Source organism: Anomaloglossus baeobatrachus, chromosome 12 (assembly GCF_048569485.1).
Source record: "Anomaloglossus baeobatrachus isolate aAnoBae1 chromosome 12, aAnoBae1.hap1, whole genome shotgun sequence".
NCBI classification, from domain to species: Eukaryota; Metazoa; Chordata; class Amphibia; order Anura; family Aromobatidae; genus Anomaloglossus; species Anomaloglossus baeobatrachus.
Genome location: NC_134364.1, coordinates 74,204,307 through 74,223,122, shown reverse-complemented (window position 1 = coordinate 74,223,122; position 18,816 = coordinate 74,204,307). Strand labels below are relative to the sequence as shown.

General features: G+C 38.4%; 1 protein-coding gene across 9 annotated transcripts in view; it reads right to left on the bottom strand.

Moving 5' to 3' along the window:
- Positions 1-18,816, bottom strand: part of MEIS2 (Meis homeobox 2) — a 207,396-nt gene that overhangs the window by 163,419 nt on the left and 25,161 nt on the right. For all 9 annotated transcript variants that reach the window (XM_075330375.1, XM_075330376.1, XM_075330370.1 and 6 more), the window contains exon 7: positions 2,229-2,343. In XM_075330375.1, coding sequence (XP_075186490.1) covers positions 2,229-2,343 — 115 coding nt within the window. The remainder of the gene's footprint in view (positions 1-2,228; positions 2,344-18,816) is intronic.

Here is an 18,816-nt window from a genome sequence, read left to right as displayed (position 1 = left end):
TGAAGAAGTTTTCTCGCCTTTTGTGACTTTTTAAAGGATTTGCTAAATTTGGTGCTAAAAAGTTGTAAAATCGTAACCAGATTTTACAACTTTTTAGCACCAAATGTAGCAGATAATAATGTAGAAATGTAGTAATTGTAATGTAGACAATGATAATGTAGACAATGATAATGTAGACAATGATAATGTAGACAATGTAGTAATAGTAATGTAGACAATGATAATGTAGACAATGTAGTAATAGTAATGTAGACAATGTAGTAATAGTAATGTAGACGATAATAATGATTGTAGACAATGTAGTAATAGTAATGTAGACAATGATAATGTAGACAATGTAGTAATAGTAATGTAGACAATGATAATGTAGACAATGTAGTAATAGTAATGTAGACAATGTAGTAATAGTAATGTAGACGATAATGTAGACAATGTAGTAATAATAATGTAGACAATGTAGTAATAATAATGTAGACAATGTAGTAATAGTAATGTAGACGATAATAATGATTGTAGACAATGTAGTAATAATAATGTAGTCAATGATAATGTAGACAATGTAGTAATAATACTAAAGACAATAATGAAGGGCATTTTTAATAAGGACATTTACCCAATGTTGGGGGGGAGGTGCACATCTCAGTCCTGCCCTTGCTGGAGTAAGACTTCTAAAGGAGTCCAAAGTTTTGGCGCATTTTTCTTTTTTTTTTAAAAGATTTGCTTCAATTGGTTCTAAAAAAATTAACCAGATTTTACAACTTTTTAGCGCCAAATGTAGCAAATAATAATGTAGACAATGTAGTAATAATGTAGCCAATAATAATGTAGACAATGTAGTAATAATGTAGCCAATAATAATGTAGACAATGTAGTAGTAATAATAATGTAGACAATAATGAAGGGCATTTTTGGCTGTTTGAGCCATTTTGAAGAATTTTGCTTGGAGACCCTTTTTGTTTTTGTCATTTTGAAGAATTTGCTCAAAAACTTTCAGCAAATAAGAAAAAACAAAAAAAAAAGTGTCGTCAATAAATCACAAATGATTAATTGGACCAGAAGTGTTCATGGCCACTTTGGAAGATGTAAAAACGTCCAGCAAAGAAAGTAACCTAAATATTTTCTCGTGAAAAACTGGCAACTGAGGAACATTAAAAATGGCCTTGACCTAGGGTGGTCCATTGCTCCACCATAGACTTCAAAGTTCAAACTGCAGGAGAAGGAATTATAACCTTCTTTATTTTAGAGGATGGACTATTATAAGAAGACTTGTACCCATAAAATAGAACAATCCTGACCACAAAACCAGCAAAAAACTTCCACCGCACAAACAGGACAAAGTTGGAAGCATATGAGGTATTTCTGGAGGTGACCTCCTATTCCCCTCGCTCACAGTTTGCTACTAAAATCCGATGTATATGACGTAAAAGACAGAAGGTAGACTATACTGTCTGTCAGCCGTGCTCTTCTTACAACCTTGGGGCCTGGGAGGTGGCACCCAACACACTGATGGCAAGTTCCACACACAACCAGAATGTTCTAACTGAGAATTCCAAGCAGACGGAACGAGGTCCAAAGTTCAGAGAGTCTCAAAATACCACAGTGAAGGACAAGATGTGAAGGAAGATACAATGCTACACAAAAAAAGACGTTCTACACAATCTACAAATATGCGCCAAGGAGGACTGGAAGTCCTGACTCAACCGCAACCTAAATTCTCAGATACTTTATGTATTAATAATAGTTTTCAAGATTTTGTTCTCAAAAATGTGTCTCGGACAGGTGACGATCACCTTTCTCCATAACAGATTATATTCATTTCTGTTCATTGAAAACAAGCACAATAAGTATAAAATATATTTAAAAGTTGTGAAGCTCTTTAATAAGCAATGACTATGATAACAAATTAGATACATTATTATTCTTTGTGTTTACTAAACAAGGAAGAAGAAAAGCAGAGATCACAATGATCTACAGAGCTCAGCCACCACAAGGGTAGACATCGATCATTCCAGGTAATAACGACCCTGACAATCTCAGGATGGCAATTAATAAAATACCTGACAGCAAATGATACAAGTTCTTTTTCTTAGAATGTCTCATTCATATAGAGCGGAGACTTATACATTTGGGTATGAAGACATATAAAGGTGTGATAAAGGAATGAACAGAACAATGAAAATGAATGTACACGTCCCACTATAGACACACGTCCCGTAAAGGGGTCTTACCTTGTTCACTGCTGTTGTCCCCGCTCTGTGACGCATGCCCACCGCTGGAGGGTCCCGGCGTGCCCGCTGAATGCGTAGATACTGCATCATCGTGGTCTCTCCATGAGGCAGGATTCTGATCCGGAACATTTCCATGAAGACGGGAAAAGAAGAGAAAGTCATTGTAGCACATCGGATATTGTACGGAGTCTGCATCCAACCACAGGACAAGATTTTCCTTCTAGAATTGAGACCGAAACCAACAGACAGCTTAAGAAGATTAAGCTGTCTGTTGGTTTCGGTCTCAATTCTAGATAAATGTCAGATAATTCTGCTGATCATCTGCGATTCTGAGGCTGGAGTCATTATTTTGGTGGCAATCAAAACATTTGAAATATTTAAAATATTGTTCCCATCAATACAAAGATTTATCCTATTTACTTAAAGAGGTCATGTCACTTGATCGATTCCCTCTATTATTATTTATTATGCTTCGTTTATATAGTGCCATTATATTCCACAGCACAGTGGAAGGATGTGATCATCACAGTCCCCATTGGGACTCACAATCTACATTTCCTGTGTTTGGAGTGTGGTAGGAAAGTGGAGAACCCGGAGGAAACCCACACAAACAACATACAAACTCCTTGCATTTGTTGTCCTTGGTGGGATTTGAACCCAAGACCCCAGTGCAGCAAAGTAACAGTGCTAACCACTGAGCCACCATGCTGTCCACTGTACAGTGCTAACCACTGAGCCACCGTGCTGCCCACTGTACAGTGATAACCACTGAGCCACCGTGCTGTCCACTATGCAGTGTTATCCACTGAACCGCTGTCCTGGCCACTATACAGTGCTAACCACTAAGCCACCGTACTGCCCACTGTACAGTGCTAACCACTGAGCCATTGTGCTTCCCACTGTACAGTGCTAACCACTGAGCCACCATGTTGCCCACTGTACAGTTCTTACCACTGAGCCACCGTGCTGCCCATTGTACAGTGCTAACCACTGATTTACTGTGCTGCCCACTGTACAGTGCTAACCACTGAGCCAACGTGCTGCCCACTATGTAGTGTTATCCATTGAACTGCTGTCCTGGCCACTATACAGTGCTAACCACTGAGCCACCGTACTACCCTCTGTACAGTGATAACCACTGAGCCATTGTGCTGCCCACTGTACAGTGCTAATCACTAAGTCACCATGATATTTACAAACACCAGATATATACATTTTCCACATAGTTCGTTTCTTTCTTGATGCTCTCCGTTCCTGAGAAATGGCCTCTTTTTCCTTTTATATAGAGTTTTATTAGTCAAGGGGGCGTGACCCTCAGTGCTTTTCTGTGGGCAAATCACACCCTCTTGGCTAATAATACTAGATTTAAATATGAAGGGGTCATATCCTGGGAGCGGAGAGGCAAAAAATGAAAAAAAGAACAACAGTAAATTTGGGGGGAACAGCAACATTAAGACCAGGTAAAAAAAAAGTGATTTGTGTATATATATATATATAATGCACATTCTCTGTAGATGTTATTGTGGGTTACTGGCAGACATCGCCCGTCCTCGTCATCACCACTGATCCCACATATCCCTACGTCTGAGACCCTCCAAGAAGGTTTCTGTACATGTATATGCCTGGTTTGTCTGCAGGATTGGGTTGTGAGATGCGTCCATGTTATGTTACTTTACACCCCAATAAAGGGGATAAACAGCAGCTAGCTGCAGGGAGGCACCTGACAAAGCTTTGTAGCAGCCATTTGTTGGATGGGCTAGACAGATGGCCACCAAACTCCTCCTTTTCAACACGTGACGTCACACAGATATAGAAAGTAAAGCAGATGCTATGTACATAGCGACAGAAGGAATTCCACCTAACATGCAGACTATTATACATCACGCAAGACGCCATGGAGCAGATCATCGTCAGGACCTAGGTGTGAAATAACCACCATCAGGCTGCAAATGCAAAGCTAAACACACATTATATAGGGCCAAATCCACTGCACACACATGAAAGTGTTATTATAGTAAATTGCTGGATCCCACTGTGCTAAGGGCCAATGTCCCCTGCTGCTTGTATACACAATCACATGGAAGCCTATTGAAGTAACTGAAATGTGACAGAGCGAGCAGAAGTGAAAGAGAGTGTGACAGGAAAGCAAGAGGCAGGAAAGAGGGAAGGAAGCGGCGTCCACACACCGATATACTGTACATTGTACCACAGCCCGCTATACTGACTGCAGGCAAGGGGCATACAAGAGGGCGCCGACAGTGCCACCGGGCGAGCTCTGCGTGACAAGTCTCCCTAAAAAAGAGTAGATATATATATATATATATATATATATATATATATATATATATACAGTGCCTTGCGAAAGTATTCGGCCCTCTTGAATTTTTCATCCTTTTCCCACATTTCAGGCTTCAAACATAAAGATAAAAATGTTAATGTTCTGGTGAAGAATCAACAACAAGTGGACACAATTGTGAGGTTGAACGATATTTATTGCTTATTTCAAACTTTTATAAAAAATAAAAAACTGAAAATTGTGGCATGCAATATTATTCATCCCCTTTAAGTTAATACTTTGTAGCGCCACCTTTTGCTGCGATTACAGCACAAGTCGCTTGATGTATGTGTCTATCGGTTTTGCACATCGAGAGGCTGAAATTCTCGCCCATTCTTCCTTTGTAAACAGCTGGAGCTGAGTGAGGTTGGATGGAGAGCGTTTGTGAACAGCAGTTTTCAGCTCTTTCCACAGATTCTTGATTAGATTCAGGTCTGGACTGTGACTTGGCCATTCTAACACCTGGATACGTTTATTTGTGAACCATTCCATTGTAGATTTTGCTTTATGTTTTGGATCATTGTCTTGTTGGAAGACAAATCTCCATCCCAGTCTCAGGTCTTTTGCAGACTCCAACAGGTTTTCTTCAAGAATAGTCCTGTATTTGGCTCCATTCATCTTCCCATCAATTTTGACCATCTTCCATGTCCCTGCTGAAGCAAAGCAGGCCCAATCATGATGCTGCCACCACCATGTTTGACAGTGGGGATGGTGTGTTCAGGGTGATGAGCTGTGATCCTTTTACGCTAAACATATCGTTTGGCATTGTGCCCAAATAGTTTGATTTTTTGTTTCATCTGACCAGAGCACCTTCTTCCACATGTTTGGTGTCTCCCAGGTGGCTTGTGGCAAACTTTAAACAACACTTTTTAAGGCTATCAACGAGAAATGGCTTTCTCCTTGCCACTCTTCCATAAAGGCCAGATTTGTGCAGTGTATGACTGATTGTTGTCCTATGGACAGACTCTCCCACCTCAGCTGTAGATCTCTGCAGTTCATCCAGAGTGATCATGAGCCTCTTGGCTGCGTCTCTGATCAGTCTTCTCCTTGTTTGAGATGAAAGTTTGGATGGACGGCCGGGTCTTGGTAGATTTGCAGTGGTATGATACTCCTTCCATTTCAATATGATAACTTGCACAGTGCTTCTTGGGATGTTTAAAGTTTTGGAAATATTTTTGCAACCAAATCCGGCTTTAAACTTCTCCACAACAGTATCACGGACCTGCCTGTTGTGTTCCTTGGTCTTCATGATGCTATCTGTTCTTTAAACACTGAGGCTATCACAGAGCAGGGGCATTTATACGGAGACTTGATTACACACAGGGGGATTATATTTATAATCATCAGTCATTTAGGACAACATTGCATCATTCAGAGATCCTCAATGAACCTCTGGAGTGAGTTTGCTGCATTGAAAGTAAAGGAGATGAATAATATTGCACGCCCCAATTTTCAGTTTATTCTTTTTTACAAAAATTTAAAATAAGCAATAAATTTCGTTCAACTTCACAATTGTGTCCCACTTGTTGTTGATTCTTAACCATAAAATTTAAACATTTTTAACTTTATGTTTGTAGTCTGTAATTTGGGAAAAGGTTGAAAAATTCAAGGGGGCCGAATACTTTCGCAAGGCACTGTACATACACATTACAGACCTAAAAACAATTCTATACAACCCATTTGTATTTAAGAAGAATTCTGGAATACTTTCATAGATAACAATCACACAGACCCGTTACATGCAATATTTTTTAAACATTTGCACCGTTAATTGTCAAAGACAAATCGATACATGACTCATTATCCAATATAAAAGAGCCACCAAACATGTAGTAGAGCGATATAACACAAGCTGCTCATACCGCTAACACTATATACTATACTGTATATACATGAAATGTATACGGAGGTTGTACACAATGAGATTTTAAGATACAGAAATTATGGAAGAACATTATTTTTCTAAAGGTCTGACTCCAGACCGTAAGGGCTCGTTCAGACCAGCGTATTATACCTGCATGTGGCGTCTGTGATCGGTAGCGGACGGACAGCACACTAAACAATGTAATTCAATAGGGCTGTTAAGATGACAGTTTATTCACATGGACCTAGCATCCGTGTGAAAAAAGTTCCTGCATGCTCTGTTCTCTTCAGTTTCTTAGATTAGACTCCCGACTTCAAGTCTATGGGTGTGCACAGAAATCGGTTTCCATATGAAGCATCAATATAGCATCTGGTTATTAAGGATATATTGCCAATAGTGATGAGCGAGCACTACCATGCTCAGATTTACAGTAATCGTAACAAGCAATTGGATGCTTGGACGGGCACGACTTGGGTACCCAATATAATGGAAGTCAATGTTTGAACCTGAGCATAGTAGTGGTCGCTCATTACTACTCGTTACAAGTACCGGAGCATGGTAGAGTTCACTCATCACCAGTCGTTACGAATACCAAGAACCCAAGCATGGTAGTGCCCACTCATCACTAGTCATTATGAGGACTTAGCACCCAAGCATGGTAGTGCCTGCTCATCATTAGTTACGAGTACTGAGCACCTGAGCATGGTAGTGCCCGCTCATCACTAGTTACCAGTACCGAGCACCCGAGCATGGTAGTGCCTGCTCATCATTAGTTACGAGTACTGAGCACCTGAGCATGGTAGTGCTCGCTCATCACTAATTACCAGTACCGAGCACCCGAGCATGGTAGTGCTCACTCATCACTAGTTACAAGTACTGAGCACCCAAGCATGGTAGTGCCCGCTCATCACTAGTTACGAGTACTGAGCACCCGAGCATGGTAGTGTGCGCTCATCACTAGTTACAAGTACCGAGCACCCAAGCATGGTAGTGCTCGCTCATCACTAGTTACCAGTACTGAGCACCCGAGCATGGTAGTGCTCGCTCATCACTAGTTACCAGTACTGAGCACCCGAGCATGGTAGTGCTCGCTCATCACTAGTTACCAGTACTGAGCACCCGAGCATGGCAGTGCTCACTCATCACTAGTTACGAGTACTGAGCACCTGAGCATGGTAGTGCTCACTCATCACTAGTTACGAGTACTGAGCACCTGAGCATGGTAGTGCTCGCTCATCACTAGTTATGAGTACTGAGCACCCGAGCATGGTAGTGCCCGCTCATCACTAGTTACCAGTACTGAGCACCCGAGCATGGTAGTGCCCGCTCATCACTAGTTACCAGTACTGAGCACCCGAGCATGGCAGTGCTCACTCATCACTAGTTACGAGTACTGAGCACCTGAGCATGGTAGTGCCCGCTCATCACTAGTTATGAGTACTGAGCACCCGAGCATGGTAGTGCCCGCTCATCACTAGTTACCAGTACTGAGCACCCGAGCATGGCAGTGCTCACTCATCACTAGTTACGAGTACTGAGCACCTGAGCATGGTAGTGCCCGCTCATCACTAGTTACGAGTACTGAGCACCCGAGCATGGTAGTGCTCACTCATCACTAGTTACGAGTACTGAGCACCTGAGCATGGCAGTGCTCGCTCATCACTAGTTACGAGTACTGAGCACCCGAGCATGGTAGTGCTCACTCATTATCAGACATTGCAAGTATGTTGTTGTATAAAAATGAATGTCATACAGATGTGAAAAATTGACACACTTATGACATTTTTCAGACACTCGTCTGAACCTGGACTTAAGCTAATAGAGAATATTACAGTCAGCCTTTACCCATCCTAAAAAGTGTAAATATATAAAGTTATACCAATGTATTATTCTATATAAAATAACTGTCCGACCCTTCCCTTTCTGTAGCCATATAGTGGTGTCTACCATAACAAGGTGGGAGCATTCCTCAAACGCTGGGAACAGCTGCCTAACTTGTCACCTGCTAATAACCCCTCTAATTAATACCCTGTAACACCCAGCGTCCCACCTCCCACCCAGTGTGAATGCAATCCTACACTTTCCTAATAATGCCGCCAAACAGGCCACAAAGCTCCATGACAAGAATGGCATCTGCTCTCGGAAAATGAAGGGAAATTATTACATCAGTGGCAACATTGGGTTTATACAGTAAACCATATAAATAACGAGGCAATCGTAAAGGAACCAAAGAGGTATCCAGAAAGGAGGTACTCGAGAAAGAACGTTCTAGATATCCCAGAAAGTAAATCCTTGTCTGGTGTACAAGAAAGCTTTGTGGCAACCGTGCGGCCACCACTGCGGGTCCAGGGATATGGAAACACTATATGTTGACCGGCCAATCGGGCTTCTATATAACGCTCCGGTGGCACCTCGTTACGACTTGTCACCCAACCTTCCCATGAATATATACAGCTAACGCTCAACACTATTCTTTTCTAATACTTAACAGAAGGGAATATCTCCAAAGGCAGATCTTTAAAGGAAACATTCTTTAAAATTCAGAAGTTAAAGGTTGCATATCTACCCGAGATCTGAGTTTATACACTGCGAGCCAGGAATGTAGTGCAGCAAGTGAGGCTACTATGGGTTGTCGGTGGCTCCTATTCAGCACTATGGCATTCAGTAGCAAAACTAAACAATATTAAACTAAAATGTGCAAGAGTTTTACTAGATCAACATTACAAGGAAAAGATCCGTGAGAGGAGAGTGATAGTCTCAAGGTTTTCTTTTTACACGTCCACTTATTGCTGATACTATAGATATCACCGGATCTGACCAACGGTTGGAACCACCACCGATATCTAGATGCCAGAACCAGCGGGGAGATCTTATAAGGGACTGAACAAATATCAGATGATTCAATACTATGTTGGGTTAACTACAATCTTAGCACTGGCCAAAAATAGGTCATTTCCATCAATGCAGATGGCATAATGTATATATATATATATATATATATATATATCTGACATCTTTGTGTGTAGAGTCACCCGGGGTGGACATAACAGGGGCCCAAGAGGTAAGGGGACCCATATATACTCCCAAAGTAGGTATAATTGTGCATTATGATAAGCTACTGGGCTACAATGGTCCCACTATACTGTTCCCGCACAGGGGCCCTCTTCTGTGTGTCCACCAGTGGCACTGATTGGGATTGTATGAAATGGTCCGCTTGTTAAAATATAAAGATAAAAATGTAACGTATGCAAAAAAAGTAAGAGCTGCCTAATGCACGGCTACATGTAAAAACAGGAAATACAGAGTGACCCATTAACAGACAGGAAGAACAAAGGAGGTCAGCTCTTCAGTACACAAAAAAATGGGGGAGGGGTGGTCATAATGTCACCCATAAAACAGAAGCCACATTTGGAAAGATAAAGGACTGTGCTTTTTTTTATATACAATGACATTATAAAAGGATCAACTATTGTAGAGTGATATATAGATAGACAGACAGATAGATAGAGGGATAGATAGATAGATAGATAGATAGAGGGATAGATAGATAGATAGAGGGATAGATAGAGGGATAGATAGATAGATAGATAGATAGATAGATAGAGGGATAGATAGGGGGATAGATAGATAGATAGACAGACAGATAGATAGAGGGATGGATAGATAGATAGATAGATAGATAGATAGATAGATAGATAGATAGAGGGATAGATAGATAGATAGATAGATAGATAGATAGATAGATAGATAGTGAGATAGATAGATAGATAGATAGATAGATAGATAGATAGATAGATAGATAGATAAAGAGATAGAGGGATAGATAGATGGATAGATAGATAGAGAGATAGATAGAGAGATAGAGGGATAGATAGATAGATAGATAGATAGATAGATAGAGAGATAGAGGGATAGATAGATAGAGGGATAGATAGATAGAGGGATAGATAGATAGATAATGGATAGATATAAAGATAGAGGGATAGATAGATAGATAGATAGATAGATAATGGATAGATAGAAAGATAGAGGGATAGATAGATAGAGGGATAGATAGAGGGATAGATAGATAGATGGATAGATAGATTATGGATAGATAGATAGATAGATAATGGATAGATAGAGGGATAGATAGATAGATAGATAGATAGAGGGATAGATAGAGGGATAGATAGATAGAGGGATAGATAGATAGATAGATAGATAGATAGGTAGATAGAGGGATAGATAGATGGATAGATAGAGGGATAGATAGATGGATAGATAGAGGGATAGATAGATAGATAGATAGATAGATAGAGGGATAGATAGATAGATAGATGGATAGATAGATAGAGGGATAGATAGATAGATAGATAGATAGAGGGATAGATAGATAGATAGATAGATAGATAGATAGAGGGATAGATAGATAGATAGATAGATAGATAGATAGATAGATAGAGGGATAGATAGCTAGAGGGATAGATTGATAGATAGATAGATTGATTGATTGATAGATAGAGGGATAGATAGATAGATAGATAGATAGAGGGATAGATAGATAGATAGATAGATAGATAGATAGATAGAGGGATAGATAGATAGATAGATAGATAGATAGATAGATAGATAGATAGATAGATAGATAGATAGAGGGATAGATAGAGGGATAGATAGATAGATAGATAGATAGATAGATAGATAGATAGATAGATAGAGGGATAGATAGATAGATAGATAGAGGGATAGAGATAGATAGAGGGATAGATAGATAGAGGGATAGATAGATTGATTGATAGATAGAGGGATAGATAGATAGATAGAGGGATAGATAGATAGATAGATAGATAGAGGGATAGATAGATAGATAGATAGATAGATAGATAGATAGAGGGATAGATAGATAGAGGGATAGATAGATAGATAGAGGGATAGAGATAGATAGAGGGATAGATAGATAGAGGGATAGATAGATTGATTGATAGAGGGATAGATAGATAGATAGAGGGATAGATAGATAGATAGATAGATAATAGATGGCGGAATAGACAGAGAGAGGTAGATACATAGATACATAGATGATAGATAACTGGATAGATGGATAGATACATAGATGATAGATAATGTGATAGACAAATATAGGGAGATATATAGATGATTGATAAAAGATAATAGATAGAGCGAGATAGAAGATAGATAGAGGGATAGATGATAGATAGAGGGATAGATAGATAGATAGATAGATAGAGGGATAGATAGATAGAGGGATAGATGATAGATAGACGGATAGATAGAGGGATAGATAGATAGATAGATAGATAGAGGGATAGATAGATAGAGGGATAGATGATAGATAGACGGATAGATAGAGGGATAGGTGGATGGATAAATAGATGGATAATCTCCTTCTGTAGGAATAGATATAAATATATAATGCCCACTCGAGGTGATAATCATCTTACTGATATGTTAACGTGTATCCCGGCTGCACATGGTTTAATAATTTAGGATACAAATGTGCATTTCCTTCTGCAATCTAATTATATTAAAGAGAAGAGTTTCCAGGTGAAAAGCTGAGAATATTGAGCAGCCCAATACAAAGCGGATGAAAAAGACATCCAAGAAGCGAGCTCCCCAGGGACAGCATTTTCTATTTGCCGGGCCGCAGCCCCGCAGCTGATAATGCAAGTTGTAATTAATATAAAAGCAGGAGACAATATGGGAAGAGCTTGTACTTGCTCTGCCACAAGAGATCTCTCTGCCTAGAATGTGTTTCTCATTTACACACCAGCCTGCCCCGCAAAACACTACTTTATCAGAACACTCTCCCTGGGAAGGTTAAAAATTGATTTAGTAACATCATTGGATATTGCTAAACCTACAGCAGGGCATGAACGCCGCACAATGATTTTTTTGGAGCGTTTGTTTTTATTAAACTCAAAAGAGAATCAACCAAACAGTAAAATATATAATATTGGGAGGGGGGGGGGCACTGATATAAAAGATAAATATATATCATTTCAAAATAATAAATATTTTCATGAAAATAAATAAAAAAAAATACTTAGTCACATATAGAGCATGCTGGCTGTATAGTAAATAAATACATAATGTACTTAGTCACATATAGAGCATGCTGGCTGTATAGTAAATAAATAATGTACTTAGTCACATATAGAGCATTCTGGCTGTATAGTAAATAAATAATGTACTTAGTCACATATAGAGCATGCTGGCTGTATAGTAAATAAATAATGTACTTAGTCACATATAGAGCATGCTGGCTGTATAGTAAATAAATAATGTACTTAGTCACATATAGAGCATGCTGGCTGTATAGTAAATAAATAATGTACTTAGTCACATATAGAGCATGCTGGCTGTATAGTAAATAAATAATGTACTTAGTCACATATAGAGCATGATAGCTGTATAGTAAATAAATACATAATGTACTTAGTTACATATAGAGCATGCTGGCTGTATAGTAAATAAATAATGTACTTAGTCACATATAGAGCATGATAGCTGTATAGTAAATAAATAATGTGCTTAGTCACATATAGAGCATGCTGGCTGTATAGTAAATAAATACATAATGTACTTAGTTACATATAGAGCATGCTGGCTGTATAGTAAATAAATAATGTACTTAGTCACATATAGAGCATGCTGGCTGTATAGTAAATAAATAATGTACTTAGTCACATATAGAGCATGATAGCTGTATAGTAAATAAATAATGTGCTTAGTCACATATAGAGCATGCTGGCTGTATAGGAAATAAATACATAATGTACTTAGTTACATATAGAGCATGCTGGCTGTATAGTAAATAAATAATGTACTTAGTCACATATAGAGCATGCTGGCTGTATAGTAAATAAATAATGTACTTAGTTACATATAGAGCATGCTGGCTGTATAGTAAATAAATAATGTGCTTAGTCACATATAGAGCATGCTGGCTGTATAGTAAATAAATAATGTACTTAGTCACATATAGAGCATGCTGGCTGTATAGTAAATAAATACATAATGTACTTAGTCACATATAGAGCATGCTAGCTGTATAGTAAATAAATAATGTACTTAGTCACATATAGAGCATGCTGGCTGTATAGTAAATAAATACATAATGTACTTAGTCACATATAGAGCATGCTGGCTGTATAGTAAATAAATAATGTACTTAGTCACATATAGAGCATGCTGGCTGTATAGGAAATAAATACATAATGTACTTAGTCACATATAGAGCATGCTGGCTGTATAGTAAATAAATGCATAATGTACTTAGTTACATATAAAGCATGCTGGCTGTATAGTAAATAAATAATGTGCTTAGTCACATATAGAGCATGCTGGCTGTATAGGAAATAAATACATAATGTACTTAGTTACATATAGAGCATGCTGGCTGTATAGTAAATAAATAATGTACTTAGTCACATATAGAGCATGCTGGCTGTATAGTAAATACATAATGTACTTAGTCACATATAGAGCATGATGGCTGTATAGGAAATAAATACATAATGTACTTAGTTACATATAGAGCATGCTGGCTGTATAGTAAATAAATACATAATGTACTTAGTTACATATAGAGCATGCTGGCTGTATAGTAAATAAATAATGTGCTTAGTCACATATAGAGCATGCTGGCTTATAGTAAATAAATAATGTACTTAGTCACATATACAGCATGCTGGCTGTATAGTAAATAAATAATGTACTTAGTCACATATAGAGCATGCTGGCTGTATAGTAAATAAATAATGTACTTAGTCACATATAGAGCATGCTGGCTGTATAGTAAATAAATAATGTACTTAGTCACATATAGAGCATGATGGCTGTATAGGAAATAAATACATAATGTACTTAGTTACATATAGAGCATGCTGGCTGTATAGTAAATAAATACATAATGTACTTAGTTACATATAGAGCATGCTGGCTGTATAGTAAATAAATAATGTGCTTAGTCACATATAGAGCATGCAGGCTGTATAGTAAATAAATAATGTACTTAGTCACATATACAGCATGCTGGCTGTATAGTAAATAAATAATGTACTTAGTCACATATAGAGCATGCTGGCTGTATAGTAAACAATGTACTTAGTCACATATAGAGCATGCTGGCTGTATAGTAAATAAATAAATAATGTGCTTAGTTACATATAGAGCATGCTGGCTGTATAGTAAATAAATAATGTACTTAGTCACATATAGAGCATGCTGGCTGTATAGTAAATAAATAATGTGCTTAGTCACATATAGAGCATGCTGGCTGTATAGTAAATAATGTACTTAGTCACATATAGAGCATGCTGGCTGTATAGTAAATAAATACATAATGTACTTAGTTACATATAGAGCATGCTGGCTGTATAGTAAATAAATACATAATGTACTTAGTTACATATAGAGCATGCTGGCTGTATAGTAAATAAATAATGTACTTAGTCACATATAGAGCATGCTGGCTGTATAGTAAATAAATACATAATGTACTTAGTTACATATAAAGCATGCTGGCTGTATAGTAAATAAATAATGTGCTTAGTCACATATAGAGCATGCTGGCTGTATAGTAAATACATAATGTACTTAGTCACATATAGAGCATGCTGGCTGTATAGTAAATAAATAATGTACTTAGTCACATATAGAGCATGCTGGCTGTATAGTAAATAAATAATGTACTTAGTCACATATAGAGCATGATGGCTGTATAGGAAATAAATACATAATGTACTTAGTCACATATAGAGCATGCTGGCTGTATAGTAAATAAATAATGTACTTAGTCACATATACAGCATGCTGGCTGTATAGTAAATAAATAATGTACTTAGTCACATATAGAGCATGCTGGCTGTATAGTAAATAATGTACTTAGTCACATATAGAGCATGCTGGCTGTATAGTAAATAAATAAATAATGTGCTTAGTTACATATAGAGCATGCTGGCTGTATAGTAAATAAATAATGTGCTTAGTCACATATAGAGCATGCTGGCTGTATAGTAAATAAATAATGTACTTAGTCACATATAGAGCATGCTGGCTGTATAGTAAATAAATAATGTACTTAGTCACATATAGAGCATGCTGGCTGTATAGTAAATAAATAATGTACTTAGTCACATATACAGCATGCTGGCTGTATAGTAAATAATGTACTTAGTCACATATAGAGCATGCTGGCTGTATAGTAAATAAATAAATAATGTGCTTAGTTACATATAGAGCATGCTGGCTGTATAGTAAATAAATACATAATGTACTTAGTTACATATAGAGCATGCTGGCTGTATAGTAAATAAATAATGTGCTTAGTCACATATAGAGCATGCTGGCTGTATAGTAAATAATGTACTTAGTCACATATAGAGCATGCTGGCTGTATAGTAAATAAATAAATAATGTGCTTAGTTACATATAGAGCATGCTGGCTGTATAGTAAATAAATACATAATGTACTTAGTTACATATAGAGCATGCTGGCTGTATAGTAAATAAATAATGTACTTAGTTACATATAGAGCATGCTGGCTGTATAGTAAATAAATACATAATGTACTTAGTTACATATAGAGCATGCTGGCTGTATAGTAAATAAATAATGTACTTAGTCACATATAGAGCATGCTGGCTGTATAGTAAATGAATACATAATGTACTTAGTCACATATAGAGCATGCTGGCTGTATAGTAAATAAATAATGTACTTAGTCACATATAGAGCATGCTGGCTGTATAGTAAATAAATAATGTACTTAGTCACATATAGAGCATGCTGGCTGTATAGTAAATAAATAATGTGCTTAGTCACATATAGAGCATTCTGGCTGTATAGTAAATAAATACATAATGTACTTAGTCACATATAGAGCATTCTGGCTGTATAGTAAATAAATAATGTACTTAGTCACATATAGAGCATGCTGGCTGTATAGTAAATAAATAATGTACTTAGTCACATATAGAGCATGCTGGCTGTATAGTAAATAAATACATAATGTACTTAGTCACATATAGAGCATGCTGGCTGTATAGTAAATAAATAATGTACTTAGTCACATATAGAGCATGCTGGCTGTATAGTAAATAAATAATGTACTTAGTCACATATAGAGCATGCTGGCTGTATAGTAAATAATGTACTTAGTCACATATAGAGCATGCTGGCTGTATAGTAAATAAATACATAATGTACTTAGTTACATATAGAGCATGCTGGCTGTATAGTTAATAAATCAGTCTCTTCTTAAGAAGACTTTTCCTATGAGGACTAACCCTTTAAATAATTCTTTTACAAAGATTGGAGATCCCCATACCCATGAGTGTCTGTATATATTGGACGTTTTTTGTTTATAGTGATGTTTAGTTCTTAGAATTGGAGGTTTGTCCCATGTCATCTACGTAAAATATGTCTATATTTGCACTGGCGGACACAGACGAAATAGGGCCCCTGTACAAGAACAATATATAGGCCCTTTACAGTTTGATAACCCATCATAATGCACAATTCCGCCTTCTTTGGAGGTGTTGGGGACCCCCTGTACCTCTTGGGTTCTTGTGTGGCTGCACACGCTGCACCAATGATATGTCCTCCCCGGTATATTTGGTGCACGGTCCATGTTCCAATCTTACATACCCAACGTCTTATGTTTGAGTGCAGTGAAATGACCCATAGTGGTCAGACCCTTGCTGTAGCTTCATACCCAATGCTACATAATGCACCATGGCGCAGACTCAGTAGTTCGGCCATTCATGATACCATAGTCTGTAATCATAGAATGACTGGCTGGAGCCATTTCTGATTCCATATGCCCATTATTATCATTTGTGTGCATGTGATAGATAGCAACCGCTCAGGGACTCGATGGCTGATAACAGAGAGAAATATCTGATATATTCAGTTACACATTATACAGAACAGTATTCTTCATACGCCTCGGTTAGTTTGGCGTACACATAAACTGCAGTTGTACAAATTAGGAACAATGGTGCCAGATACAGACAATTGCGGCTGTTTTTTTCATGTCGTGCCAGTGCTATACATTGTAAGCGAACAAACCTTCCAATGTTCCTATTCCTCATATTTACAGAGTAATTGACATCAGATGCACGGAGCACAATTCCCATCTCGGGGGCCGCACAGCCTCATCCCCTGCACCCAGTATGATTCCTATTAACCATGCGGCAGTAATGGCTGTCATACATGTGGGGATGGGACTCCTCCCGCTGATACTCATGGGATTAACATCTGCATGCAAATTTTACATATCTTTCATTCACAAAATTTCCATTTGCTTCTATATAAGTATAACCTGGGTAGATTATACAAGGAATGATGCAGCCTTTGAATCAGGTGTATTGTGCCAGCTACTGCGCATATAGGAGCGTGGGAAACCCACTCCTGCACTGGGGCTTACTGGGGAAATCATCTGATAGCCAGTTTGAGCCTTGGTACATGAATTAAACAATTTATTGGTCAGTCAAAGGGAAGAAACAGAGACCCTGATTCCAGTGATGTGTCACTTACTGAGCTTCTTGCTGTAATTTTGGGAAAATTACTGTTTTATGTACAGCATACTACGTGGAAACCAAAAGGCAGGTAGAATTTTTTTTATGCATTAGACACAGAATGGGGACTATATTTACCAGAATGGGCCCAGGATGGGGACATATATACCTTCATGGGGGGACATGTATACCAGGAAGAGGCCCAGGATGAGGGGACATCTATACTAGGATGGGTGGCACATATACCAGGAAGAGGCACAGGATGAGGGGACATCTATACTAGGATGGGTGGCACATATACCAGGAAGAGGCACAGGATGAGGGGACATCTATACTAGGATGGGGGGACATGTATACCAGGAAGAGGCCCAGGATGAGGGGACATCTATACTAGGATGGGTGGCACATATACCAGGAAGAGGCACAGGATGAGGGGACATCTATACTAGGATGGGTGGCACATATACCAGGAAGAGGCACAGGATGAGGGGACATCTATACTAGGATGGGGGGACATGTATACCAGGAAGAGGCCCAGGATGAGGGGACATCTATACTAGGATGGGTGGCACATATACCAGGAAGAGGCACAGGATGAGGGGACATCTATACTAGGATGGGGGGGACATGTATACCAGGAAGAGGCCCAGGATGAGGGGACATCTATACTAGGATGAGGGGACATCTATACCAGGAAGAGGCCCAGAATGAAGGGACATCTATACTAGGATGGGGGGACATCTATACCAGGAAGAGGCCCAGGATGGGGGGACATCTATATCAGGATGGGTGTCATATATACCAGGAAGAGAAGGATGAGGGGACATCTATACTAGGATGGGGGACCTGTATATCAGGAAGAG